General features: G+C 38.2%; 1 protein-coding gene across 11 annotated transcripts in view; it reads left to right on the top strand.

The window, feature by feature from the left end:
* The window catches only part of trol (terribly reduced optic lobes), a 1,731,230-nt gene that overhangs the window by 800,113 nt on the left and 916,616 nt on the right, over positions 1–14,501 (top strand). For all 11 annotated transcript variants that reach the window (XM_090387691.1, XM_090387694.1, XM_090387699.1 and 8 more), the window contains one exon: positions 10,293–10,417. In XM_090387691.1, the coding sequence (XP_090243817.1) occupies positions 10,293–10,417 (125 nt within the window). The remainder of the gene's footprint in view (positions 1–10,292; positions 10,418–14,501) is intronic.

Here is a 14,501-nt window from a genome sequence, read left to right on the forward strand (position 1 = left end):
CAACATGAGCTGGAAGTTTGTTCCAGCAATCGATTACTCTCCAGCTGAAAGCAAATTTTTGCACGTCTATTCTGCAGCCATACCTTTTCAATTGATGTTTCCTTATAGACATTGTCAGAGGAAGTGTAAGGATGTCATCAGTCTTTAGTTTACACAATCCATTTAAAGCCTTAAGCATTTCAATCAAGTCTCCCTCACAGGTGCCTAATTCCTAAGCACTGCAATCTGCAGAACCAAAGTCGTTTGTGGAAAGAGAAACATTTTGTGTCCTTAGTTAATCTTCTTGTTCTTCTCTGCATCCATTCCAACAGAACTACCCTTCTTAATATGAGGCAGGCTTTCAAACCAGTATGAAGCACTCAAGATGCAGCAAAATCATTGCTTTACACAATGTAACAATCACCACCTTGTTCCTGCAGGAAACGTTCATGTACAGTACTGAATTCCTTATCCTAAAAGCCATGAATTCCTAAAATTCAGATGACCAAAGGCTATCTGAATGACCAAAGGCTTCCAGTTCTTTCTAGTTGCTAGAACTTCATATTTGGTTTTCTTAAAATCATCCCTTCTCTGTCCTTAATTCCCGGCTACAATCCTGCCTTGTTTTGTGCATCTTATGATCTGGCCAATTTGCCCATTACTACTTTGATTACCGGGGCTTAGAGGGGAATAGGTATCCTGTGTGTTATCAGACACTCAGCCTAAAACACTGATGGATCCAATATCTCTCTATTACAGAAGATTTAGGAGAAGTCCGGTTGGCCTGCCTCCCTAAAATCCACTCATGCATACCTTCTCGATGGTAAGCCCTGTTACGTCACTTAGGTGGCAACGAACGTGTAGAGTGGTTCTCTTCAAGACGCCTGGTCAGCGTGAAGAGGAAAAGACCAAACCCTCCAGCATATGAGAGCACAGCAATACAAATGGCCCTCATTCCCCAGCAGCTTTCACTCTCCCTCTTACGGCAGCGAGAGGATCAGAGTGGAAGCAGTGGAAGCAGAGGGTGCTAAGAATCTCTGGGTATGACCAGGCTGCCATGCACGGAAACTGAACTTGGCCTGTTATAACGTACGATCACTCATTGGTGAAGACAGGATATTAGAGCTGGAAAAGGAATTAGAAAATGTGAATTGGAATATCATCGGTTTGGCTGAAACAAGAAGAAGAAATGAATCACTTATAAGTTTATCAAGTGGAAATCTGCTGTACATCAATGGAAACAGTTAAAGGAGTGAAGGTGGAGTTGGGTTTCTGGTCCATAAAGATTTTAAAAGCAACATTTTGGAATTCAAAAGTACATCACCAAGTGTGTCAAGACTAATACTCAAGATTTCTAAGAGGTACAAGCTAAAGATTATAATGATTTATGCACCAACATCGAGCCATGATGATGAAGAGGTTGAAGAAATGTACACCGAAATTGAGTCTTCTAGATGAGCAGAAAACCCACTACACCATTATTATGGGGGACTTCAATGCTAAGGTTGGAAAAAGACAAAACAGTGCAGAAAGAGGAAGTATAGGAAATTTTGGAATTGGTAAAAGAAATGAAAGAGGTGAAAGACTTGTGGAATTTGCAGAATCTCAAGGACTGTCAGTAATGAACACTTTTTTTTTCAAGAAAAGGGCGAACAGAAAGTGGACATGGAAGAGTCCAAATGGATTAACAACTAATGAAATCGACTTCATCCGCACTAACAGAAGATATATTGTGAATGATGTTACCATCCTGAATAAGGTAAATGTTGGAAGTGATTACAGAATGGTAAGATGTACACTTCATATAGATGTAGGAAAGGAAAGGAAAAAACTGACTCGAGTAAATAATACAAAGGTCTTTGAGATAACAGAGGAGGAGAAAAAGCAGTATGTACTGAAACTTAAGAACAAGTTTGAGCTTCTGCAGACTGCTCAGGACCAAGATATCGACAAGGAATATTACAATTTTCTGAAAGTGATAAAGCCCAAGAAACCTATAGGGAAAAAGAAATCCAAAGAAGAAAAATTAGTCAAGAAACACTTGTCATGATGAACCAAAGACGACAAATGAAGATCATGAAAAACACTGACAGGGAGAAAATTGAGTATACTGAGTTATGCAAAGCCATTAGAAAGAGACTCAGAGAGGACATAAGAAGATTTAACACAAGAAAAGTAGAACAAGCATTAAGGGAAAACAAAGGATTTAAATCAGCAGCCATGAGCAGTAATACAGAAAGACAAATGATACTGAAACTGAAGAATAGCGATGGTGTACTTATAAACAGCAGAGAAGGCATAATTCAAATAGCAGAAGACTACTATAGAGAATTATACAAGGACTGCTGATGTCTCTTCCTCCCAATTTTAACAACTCTACAGTAACTTCATCTTCCCCTGGGGCATACCCGATATTTTTCCTGATGAGGTAGAACGTTCATTGAAGAAAATGAAGAACCGGAAAGCCCCAGGGGAAGATGAAGTTACTGTAGAGTTTTTAAAATTGGGAGGAAGAGACATAACACAAGAACTGGCAAGGCTCTTCACAAAGTGCATTAGAAAAGGTGTGATGCCTAAGCAGTGGAATAATGCAATCATAGTTTTGCTGCATAAGAAAGGAGATAAATCAGAAATTGGAAATTATAGACCAACTAGCTTGTTATCCCACATCTACAAGTTGTTCACAAGGGTCATTAGTAACAGATTAGAAAGAATACTTGATGAGAATCTACCGAAAGAGCAAGCTAGCTTTAGGACAGGATTCTCAACTATGAATCACCTTCACGTAATATCACAGCTAATGGAGAAAGCAAATGAATATAAAACACCATTATGCCTGGCATTAGTGGATTATGAAAAGGCATTTGACTCCATACAGCATAAGGCAATGTTTCGGGCACTGGAAAGACAAGGCATTGATACCCCATATATTATGATTTTGAAGAAAATATATGAGAGTGCTACCTCCTTTATTAGACTAGACAAAGACAGTAGCAAATTTAAAATCGAGAAAGGAGTTTGACAAGGAGACACAATATCTCTGAAGCTGTTTACTGCTGCCCTGGAGGTAGCTTTCAGAAGATTAGACTGGTCGCAGAAAGGAGTCAATGTGAATGGAGAGTACCTAAACCATTTACGATTTGCAGATGACATTGTGGTCATAAGTCACGTTCCCAAAGAATTAGAGGAAAATCTTAATCAGTTATGCACAGTTAGTAAGGATTTTGGTCTAAAGATGAATATGGCTAAAACAAAAGTAATGATGAACAAGTATGCCACGGAAAGGGAAATAATGATTGAAGGAGCAGTAATTGAAAAGGTGGAGTCATACTTATCTGGGACAAGTTATTAGCTGTAATAATGATAAATGGCTGGAAGTCAAGAGAAGAATAAATTTTGGATGGATAGCATTCAGGAAATATAGTCACATACTGAAGAGCAATATCCCAGTTTGTCTGAAACGTAAAATAATGAATCAATGTATACTCCCCACCATGACTTATGGAAGTGAAACTTGGGCACTCACCAAAAGAATGGAAGAGAAGCTGAGAACTACACAGCGAAGAATGGAACGAATTATATTGGGAATCAGACTGTTAAATAAGAAGAAAAACACATTGATTAGGAAGCAAACTCATGTAAAGGACATTGTTATCAAAACTAAAGGACTAAAATGGTTTTGGGCAGGACACCTAGCTCAAAGACATGACAGATGGACTAAGAAAATAACAGTTTAGTACCCAAGAGGAGCTAGAAGAAAACCTGGAAGACAACGGCAGAGATGGATAGATGAAATTCGTGAGTTTTTGGGTAGTAAATGGATGGCCAGTGCTCAAAACAGAAGGAACTGGAAAGTTGCTGGAGAGGCCTTCATCCTGCAGTGGATTGAAAATGGCTGATGATGATGATGACTTTGATTACCTCTTGCCATTAGTACTGTGAACTATGATATTGTCCTTGTAAACAAGTACTGTAACTTTATATTCTTCTGATCTTTGTGATTGTTTGGATTTTTAAACAGAAAATTCATTTGTCTATTAATGAGATAGAGGCTAATGTGCCTTAAATATTAAAGGAGGCAGCAAAGGAAAGAAGCAAACCCTTAACCATAATTATGAGAGCTTCCTTGGACTCGGGGGAGGTCCCCCATGGACTGGAGATGTGCAAATGTGTCCCCAGTTCACAAAGGGGAATCGAAGGGTGACATGAGTAATTACAGACCTGTTAGTCTAATTTCTGTTCCAGGGAAATTAATGGAGTCACTGGTTAAAGAAGCATTGTAGGATAATCTAGACAAGACTGCAGTTATAGTTCAGACACAGCATGGATTTGTTAAGGGGAAGTCTTGTCTGAAAAATTTGATTGGTTACTATGATTGGGTCACAAAGGAACTGGATGCAAAAAATAATTTTGATATCATATACTTGGATTTTAGGAAAGCTTTTTATACTGCTGCAAATGGAAGACTACTGTACAAATTGGAGCGGTATAACATTAAGAGCAAGTTGCTACAATGGATAAAAGGATGGTTGAGTAGGGAAGACAGAGTGGTAATCAATGGATGCTGCTCTTCATGGTCTAATGTTATTAGTGGAGTCCCCCAGGATTCAGTGTTGGGCCCAGTGTTGTTTTCTGTATTTATCAATAATATTGATGAAAGTATAACACAGTTAATGTCTAAGCTTGTAGATGATATAAAGGTTTGCAGAGTTGTTAATGATAGCAATGATAGTATACTGCAACAGGATTTAGAAAAGTCGAATAGATGGGCTAAGAGGTGGCGAATGAAATTTAACATTGACAAATGTAAAGTACTGAATATGGGTAGCAGTAACCTCAGAATAATGTACCTAATGCGTGGTAATACACTGAGGTTAGTAGAGAAGGAAAAGGATCTGGGGTTAATTGTGCTGTCATATGAAATTTTCTGAGTAGTGCAGATGGTTGCGAAAGCAGCATATGGGGTCTTGTCAATGATAAATCTTGTCAAAATTTTGCTAATAGGGATAATGAGATGATTATCCCTTTGTATAAGGCAATTGTCAGGTCACACCTTGAGTATTACATACAGGTCTGGAGGCCTCATTTTAGGAAGGATGTAGAGCTGTTGGAACAAGAACAGAGAAGGGCAATGAGATTGGTGAGTGGAACAAAGGGCTGTTGTTACCAAGAAAGATTTAAGTTCTGCAAATTGCGGTTTCTGGAGACTAGGCACCTGCGAGGTGATCTAAATGAGATATATAAGATCTTGAATGGTTTGAGCAAGCTCAGTGCTGATGGGATTCTTCCTCTTGCCCAGATTACTCACCTGCGGGGGGACAAATTCAAATTAAGGAAAGATGGTTATAGAATAGATGTCATTTGTCAAGCTCTAACTTAACTATATGGCCTCCTAGGCTCTCGCCTATATGCCACTCTTATCATAATTGTTAGTTTTTTTAACAAAAATCTTTGCAAGGTACAATTTATCACAAAAACAATTATAACAGACTTATCTTGACTAATAACAAAAAACTTGAATAGTACAATCTTTAGCCTTAAGGCAGAGTCGGCATCTCCATCCCCACCACGAGGAAGTAGGTTGCCCTATCCAGGAAACCATCCAGACACCCGCCGGACAAATAATAACAAAACAATTGATCATACAATACATATAAGCTAAAAGCTTCCACCATTCTATTATCACATTTGACACTGGTTCAGTCCCTACGAACCCAACAACGGCGTTATTTTGACCCGGCGACTCCCGGCACTAGCCAGGAAGTGCCAACAGTTTAGCTGGTAGAGGAGTCCACTCTGACCCAGCAATGTTAACTCAATCGAGTTTTGTTCTTTGTTTCAGTATATCTACTGCATGCAAATTAGGACATATTCTATCATTTGTCGCATGGGCCGAGGGGGACTTCCTCCTCAAACAATTTACACACTTCGGTGCTTCCACATGTCTCGTGCAGGTCTTGAATGTATGGCTTTCCCGATGGGAACTCGTCCACAAAAATTCTTGATCGATTTAGCAACACTTTTCTGATACATGGGGAAACCTCCACTACGAAATTATATCCAAGAGAGTTCCTGGCTTTATTTCTTGTTAGAACCTTGGTTTCTGAGATAGCTTGGTCTTTATTGACACCTTGGCCAACCAAATTTCTCTCCTAAAGCTCCTTCAAAAAATGTTCCTGAGTAACCTCTGGATCTATGTCGAAAACCACAAGTTGAGGCATGCTCCGGAGGGTCTACTCAACCTCCAGTCCCAGATCTTGTACTTTTGGACACTCTTGTATTTTATGGACATCTTGTTCAGTGTCAGCCTGAATCACCACTCTTTTTTTTTTTTTATTTCTTATTGGTCTCACTGCAATCACCTTCACATCAGTTAGAACCGGGGCAACTCTGTTCAAATTCGAGGTGATCTAAATGAGATGTATAAGATCTTGAATGGTTTGAGCAAGCTTAATGCTGATGGGATTCTTCCTCTTGCCCAGATTACTCACCTGAGGGGAGACATTCAAATTAAGGAAAGACTGTTGTAGAATAGATGTGTTGAAATTTGCTTTTAGCCAGCAGAAAACTTTATCAGCAGGTGTTTGATAGTTGGAACAAACTTTCATCTGTCGTGGAGAAAATGGTGACAAATGTGAAAGAAAAACATTGGTGAAGGATAAAGAGCAGAACATGTGAAGAGTAGTTTGGGCAGTCAGCAAACTACTTCCACTGCTGCCTGTAGCAACATAATGGGAAAAAAATTGGAAGTCTTGAAAATGTGGATTGATGATTTGTGATTGTGGATTTGAACATTTGTGATTATGGACATATGCATCAAATTCCAGTTAACCTCATGAGAAACAAGAGAAGGAAAAAAAATATGTGAGAATTTGAAAACTCCTATGGGAGAAAGTGACAGTGAGAGTACTAATTTTAATCCATTTAATGCCAGTGGGACGGTTTGAAAGATGTACAGTCCATGCAGGACTGAATAATGTAAAACTGTCAGGGAATGCTACTAGAATAGATTCTGAAAGCAGGCATGGTTTCTCCTACCTGCTTTCTGAAATTATCAAGGAAGGAGATGTAGTGTATGTTCAAGTGAACATAAAGTGTAAAGTGTGTTTGGTGTCAAACGGCACCAGGGGTTTCTCCCATCTCCACGTTGCTTGCATTGTGATGGGTGTGCCAGTTTACTGGAAATGCCAGAGATTCAAAAGTGTATGGATATTGTACATATGTAGTGTCATGTACCATTGTTCATCTGGTTGTTTAAGTGAACATTGTGGAATTAATCTGGAAGAAAACACCCTAATGTATATACATTTCAATTGAGGAGAAGAACTTGTCTGATTTCAAAGCTATGAACTCCACTGATTATTTTAAATTAAAGACATTTTTAGTGTATCCTAGTGAGAATTTGCAGGGCTTTCAAAAATGTTTGTCTTCACTTCCAGTGTTTTAGAAATTGAATGAGAAAGCATAGGTTATTGCAATGATTTTCAAGCAATGGTTTTTGCTCTGTTTTTTACCAGAAGTGGAAAAGAACATTTCATTTAGGGCATTAATCCTCAAAATTGCTCTTATTCATTGTTCTCATTGTGGATTCTCATCCTCAAATTAATAGTAGCATTCTTTCCCCAACCACCACTTCCTTTATCCAGCCTATGGAAAAAAAATGGAAAGTCTTTTCTACCAGTGGAGAAAGAAGCAACAACTCTTGTGCATCTTTGGAAAGGATATACCGTATTTCCCCATGTATAAGACGCACCTTTTTTCGAAAAATTTGGGGTCTAAAAACTGGGTGCGTCTTGTACAGTGGTTGTAGATTTTTTTTACTTGCATTTCCCGCTTTTTTGCACTTGTCTTTGCGCTCATTGTTTCGCACTTGTTACCGGTATATTAGGTTATGTTTTGCCATGTTCTGCTCAGAAAAGATTTTCGTACAGTGCTGAATTCAAGTTCAGTGATCCAGTTTGCAAAAGTAAATCGTGCTGCTGAACGTAAGTTTGGTCCTCCTCCAACTGCCAAAACAATCTGAGACTGGCTACGGGAAGAAGAAACCCTACTGAAAATGCTACGGCAGAAGAAGGCCATTAGAGGCAAGTCAGCAAAATGGCCTGATTTAGAGAGGGAATTGAAGATATGGATTGAGGAGCAAAGGGCAATTGAAATTCCTGTGTCCTCAAAGATGGTTCAGCGTGAGGCAAGAAGAATTGCTGATGAAAAAGAGGTTACTGATTTCAAAGGAGGACACAATTGGTGCTTCAGGTTCATGAAGCGGAATGGACTAAGCATGCGTGCACGCACCAGACTTGCCCAAAAGATGCCTGAAAGCTATGAGCAGAAGGTCCTTGAATTTCATCGTTTTGTCATTCAATGTCGGAAGACACATCAGTTTGAGTTGGGACAGATTGCAAATATGGACAAAGTCCCCCTTCAATTTGATGTCCCAAGTAACAGAACTGTTGATAAGAAGAGGGTGAAAACTGTAACTGTGAAGACAAGTGGACATGAAAAGAGCCATTATACAATTGTTCTAGCTTGTTGTGTCAATGGAACCAAGATGCTTTCTATGCTGATTTTAAAATGCAAAACTATGCCAAAAGAAGACATTCCTCGAGGAGTGATTGTCCACATTCATGACAAGGGTTGGATGGATCAGGATGGGATGAAGATCTGGTTTGAGAGAGTTTGGAGCAGGAGACCAGGTGGGCTCTTATGCGAACCTGCCCTATTGGTGCTCGATCAGTTCAGGGCACACAACAAAAAACACAAAGAAGATTGCTGCAGAGCAAAAAACAAAACTCGCTGTTATACCTGGAGGTTTGACATCCCAGCTCCAACCACTTGATGTCAGCATTAACAAACCCTTCAAAGCTGCCATGAGAGATGCATGAAACCAATGGATGAAGACTTCTGGGGACAATTTGACACCAGCAGGAAGAGTGAAGAAACCAACTAGAAGAGAAGTTTGCACCTGGGTGAAAAGATCCTGGGATAATATCAAGATTGAGATCGTTGTCAAGTCATTTAAGAAGTGTGGCATTTCAAATGCCGTAGATGGAACTGAGGACGAGGCAATATATGAAGACAGTGATTCTTCATCAGACACAGATGAGGGCAAGCTAATGGATGAGAGTTTTGACAGTGATGAGTTGTATGAATTTTATGATGAATAAAACTTTAGTTCAATAACTTTATGTAATACATTTTTTTTTCAAATTTCGGGCCCCAAAATTAAGGTGCGTCTTATACATGGGAAAATACGGTAATATCCTTATGCCAGTAAGACATTACTACAAGCTGATAAGATATCGAGCAATCTACTATTATGTGTTTTTGGAAAAAGATTTGTCTGCAGTTTGTCCATGACTGAAGATTTCAAAGAAATGCAAGGAAACGTCAGAGGAAATTTGTAGGCATTGTGAGTGAAACACTTTAATCTGGAAGTGGATACTGCAGATTTGACTTGTTGGAGTATCGTAGAGAAGATCACACCAGTAATTGCATTGAGCTGCAGTCACAAATGCAAATCGAAAGAAGAGATAGTAGTGATGATTATCTCCAGTACCCTTTCAAACAGTGAAAAACCTTAAAATTCATAGAGGATTTAGATTCCAGTATTGAAAGCAGCAGTGATTCGAGTATTGAAAGAAGCCTCTGATGTCACCATTTGCTATAAGGTTTTTTATGATGAAAAGATGGCAACTCGTCAGCTTCCACTAAATGAATTTTTCAAACAGGATTAGTTTATCTTGTATGTACAGTAACTGCATTTATTTGTATTTCTTTTAAAATATCAAATATTTGCAAATCTTTGTAAATGTTTCACAGCAAGTTACATGAGTTTATATGAGATATTAATGTTTGGCTAGTAGACATTCAGTTAACATACGGTTTTCAAAGAAAACATTGTGTAGATTAACCCAGCACTAAATGTATTATGTTTATCTTAATTTCTGGAAATGGGCATTTGCCCTATGCAGTATAGGATCACAGGCATATTTCAATGTGATAGTTAAATCCCTACAAGTTTACATTATTTACTTTGAACTTTTGCTTGTTTTGAATTTTGTAATTGCATTATCTAGTTTTATTGATAGAAGATATGTACATTAATGCAACAATTTAATTTGTTTATAAAATTAAGTAAATGCATTTCATAGCTTGTTAACTTCATTGGAGATTTCACTACTTTTATGAGAATGCTGTTCATAATTTGCTTTACAGTATCACTATTGGACCTTGATACACTTTGATTTTGATAGTTCTAAAAACTTTTTTTGTTAAAAATATAATAAGCCATTTATTTTCTTATAATTGCATAGCTAAAGCTGGAGTTTGCAGACCACCATTATTCAATGAGAAAGCTGATGTTCCTTCAGACTGCTTAAGATGCTTTTGCTTTGGTGTAACTGAAACCTGTTATAGTAGCAGTTTGCATACAACTAGTGTAAGTAACTGGTAGCAAATCTGACTGAAAGCTAATATTTTAATTTTATCATTGAATTCTCTATGATGTTATTAAATATTTTGTAAATAGGATAGTGTTGTTCAGATTTTTGGAGAAGATTTTCCCAACTATTCAATATATATTCAAACCAAAAAAATTCAAGACCTATTCTAGGTGACCACTTGGAATAGCTCAATGTGTATGTAAATAAATGAAGATTTACACTATTTCTTCTTACATTATCATAATGTAAACATTATTTCCTTCACTTTTGAGTCTTCTGTGATAGCATTGTACTTTCGCCACTTTTCACTCATAAACCCAGACCTTTCTAAATGTCTTGTCATATACCAGAAGAATTTCTGAAGAATTCTCCAATTAGGGCTAGCCAGTCTCTTATGGGGGGGGAGTGTGTTATTTTGGATTTCCAGCCCACACAACATAATCATGCAGTGCAATTTGGTGTAAATTGCGAATGCACCTAAAACCCATGAAAACTTAAATTTTAGGAAATTTGGTATCCTTTATATTCACTTTGATGAAAAACATTTAGGGTTATATTAGTAAAATTATCCTTTAACATATTGAGGGAGAATTATCTAGTTTGAGAAATGTGGAGGTTTCTAAAAAAAAAAAATTTCTCCATAAATAATGGTTAACTTCATTTTTGGTGGAAATTGCTTAATGATATTTTTGTAAGAAATGCAGTGTTTCTGTTTTTTCTTTTAGTTTCTTTACATTTGGAAGTTATATTATGTTTACAGAATTTATGCCTTATTAAAATTGGATTTGCAAGAATTTAATTATGGGTGCCATGATGCTTGGTGTATCACTAGTGGATTAAGGAGATCTAAGCAATTATAGAACTCTAGATACTCTAGCCTTACACTGCATCCCCTGCTGTTGTGGAGGCAGTAGTTGTAAACCACTTGTTAGGTGGAACACGACATCTTTTAAGGGCATAAACTAAATAATTTCTCAAACTAGAAAATTCTCCCTCAATATGTTAAAAGATAATTTTACTAATATAACCCTAAATGTTTTTCATCAAAGTGAATATAAAGGATACCAAATTTCCTAAAAAAAGAGGGCTCTGACTCTCTTTAAAAATTACAGCTATGAATTACAGGCTCCAAAAAAGCAATAAGTGTTTGCCATTTTATTTACCTAATTGTTATTTCATATTGAACTTTATAAGTAGCCATATAGTTCTAGATATGCTGATTATTTTTAATTTAGTTAAGAGGTTTTGTAGATTACTACTTAATGTACGTAAAACCGTTGTTTCATTCGACTCATCCAGCCATTGTTTTTGTATAGAGTGGTAGGGAATTCAGATTTTTAATTGTGCTAACTAGGTAGCTCTAACATAAAATTATATAGCGTAATTCGCATCCCTGCATTTAGTATTCTATTAGATATTGTAGTATTGACAACTAATTAATTAAATTTATTGATCTTACTAATTTAAAATATCATGCCCCAAACTAGAGCAGAAAAGCAATGGGCACAAAGTGGCAGGAGTGCTGTGACTTGGAGGAGAACTGAGGGGGCCGATTCTCCAACGCATCACAGCCTAAAAAAATGTGCAAATTGTGGAATGTTTGTCGAACTCCCTGGAACAGAACATGATCTAGCCAAGGAGGATGTCTTTGTGTGTGCCAGGTGCAGAGAGTGTCTAGAAATTAGGCGTCAGCTCACCTTTCAGATGGGTGTCTATGAGAGCTTGAGGTGTAGGATAGATGCCCTGAAATAAATTAATATGAGGGGCCCGTCAAGCTCTCAGCTGCCCAACTGAACGACAGAGCTCACTCCTGGGCATCAGACAACACAGCGGCAACCTCCAAGGCAGAATGTGCTGGTCCCACAGGAGTTAGTTATTGTTGGTAACTCTATTGTCAGGGAAACAGGGAATATATTGTGTAAAAAGGATAGATGAAATAGGACCAGGGTATGTCTGCCAGGGGCAAATGTTGATGATGTTGTAAAGCATATATCATCTTTTAAGGGCACAAAGGGTGATATTGCTGTACACATTGGCACCAATGACATTAAGAGTAGGAGATCTGCAGATTTACTTAACAAGTACAGGTCAGTGTTGCAAAAAGTCATGAATTAGGGATAAATTTGAAAGTGTCTGCAGTTCTGTCCAGAAATGATAGGAGGGAGTACAATCAATTTGGATGTCAATCAATTCGGCCCTGGAAAGATTGTGCAAGTCTGAAGGGGTAACATTTTTTTTTCAGTCTGGTCTGTGCTTGTTAACAGGAGAGACTGCTTCTACAGGGATGGGATACACTTAAATAGAAAGGGTGCAAGAATATTTGCTGATGCTATCGAGGCAGTATTAGGTGGTCGGAAAACTGCTAGCTTGGGGGGGGGGATTCACAGACTAAAAGGTTAAAAGTAGCTGCAGGCAGAGGTGAAGGTGATTCTTGCACTACTTCTATTAGAATAAGCAAAGGCATGGAGCGCGAGGGATGCTGGGGGTTTCAGGGACTGATGGCAGTCATCGTGAAACAGGTGGGTATATGGGATGTGTTAGGGTAACTAATAATAAGAATAGGTACATGTATACCAATGCTAGAAGTGTAGTAAATAAATTTGATGAATTTGAAGTGTTGGTCAACACATCAAAGGCAGATATTGTTGGGATAGCAGAGACGTGGTGTCACACAGATATAAGGAATGCAGAACTGGAATTTAGGGAGTACAACGTCTACAGAAAGGATAGACAGGATAGGAAGGGAAGAGGGGTTATGCTATTAGTTAAGAAACACACAAAATCCAAGGAAGTGAAGCCAGTCGACATCGCTGGACAGTGCAGTGTCGAGTCAGTTTGGTATGACATAAGCATTGGGAGATCAAAATTGAGAGTAGGAGTGTGCTATAGGCCTAATGACTCTAATGAGTATAATAAGAAACTGTACAGAGAAATAGAGTGGGCCAGTAAATCAGAGAGTCTTATAATGGGGGATTATAATTTCCCAGATATTGACTGGAATTTGGGAGCTGGTCACTCACACACTAGCAAGGCTTTTGTGGATTTATTGGATGATTGTTTTCTACATCAGCATGTTCGGGAGGCAAATAGAGGGAGTAATACTCCTGATTTGATTATCAGTAGTGATTCTTCATGCATTAAGAATCTGCAGATAAATGAACCACTAGGTGGCAGTGATCACAGTGTTCTGAAGTGGGATTTACTCAAAGAGGTAACTACCATTATTGGTAAAGGGAAGGGTATTCCTTTCGTAAAGGTGACTACGATGGACTGAGACAGTATTTAAATTCTATACAGTGGGATCAACTGATGATGTTACCAACAGCAAATTCAAAATGGGAAGCATTCAAAGAACTTATCTTGGAAGCTACTAGGCTTTACATACCAACTAAGAAATATTGTTCAAGGTTTAGGTTAAATGGATGTCAGATGAACTAATGAGGCATATGGCAGAGAAGAAAAATGTATGGGATACATACAAATGAACATGTGGCACAGAAGCCTGTGATAGATACAAGTTGATCTGTAACCAAGTTACAAAGGAGGTTAGGCAGGCGAAGGCAGATTACGTGAAATCTTTGGCAAGGGATGCAAAGAAAAACAGCAAAGAGTTCTTTACTTATGTAAACTCTAGAAGGAAGGGGATGAATCAGATTGGTCCACTTGATATCGATGGGTCAACTGTTGATGATCCTGCTCAGGTAGCTAACAAACTAAATGAATATTTTGCATCGGCATTCACACATGAGGAGTTATTCAGCGAGGGGAATGCCAGAGGTGTATTCAACTCTGGCAGTAAGCTAGAGAATCTTGTAATAACTGAGAGTAAAGTGGAGGAGAAATTGTTGAAGATAAACACAAGAAAGGCACCTGGGGTGGATGGGATCTATCCAGTTATATTAAAGGAGGCAGCAAAGGAACTAAGCAAACCCTTTGCCATAATTATGAAAGCTTCCTTGGACCCACGGGCGGTACCCATGGACTGGAGATTTGCAAATGTGATCCCAATTCACAAAGGAGGATCAAAGGCTGACGCAAGTAATTAGGGACCTGTGAGTTTAACTTGTGTTCCCGGAAAAT

This window comes from Mastigoproctus giganteus, chromosome 13, assembly GCF_048544385.1.
Source record: "Mastigoproctus giganteus isolate SK-2022 chromosome 13, ASM4854438v1, whole genome shotgun sequence".
NCBI classification, from domain to species: Eukaryota; Metazoa; Arthropoda; class Arachnida; order Uropygi; family Thelyphonidae; genus Mastigoproctus; species Mastigoproctus giganteus.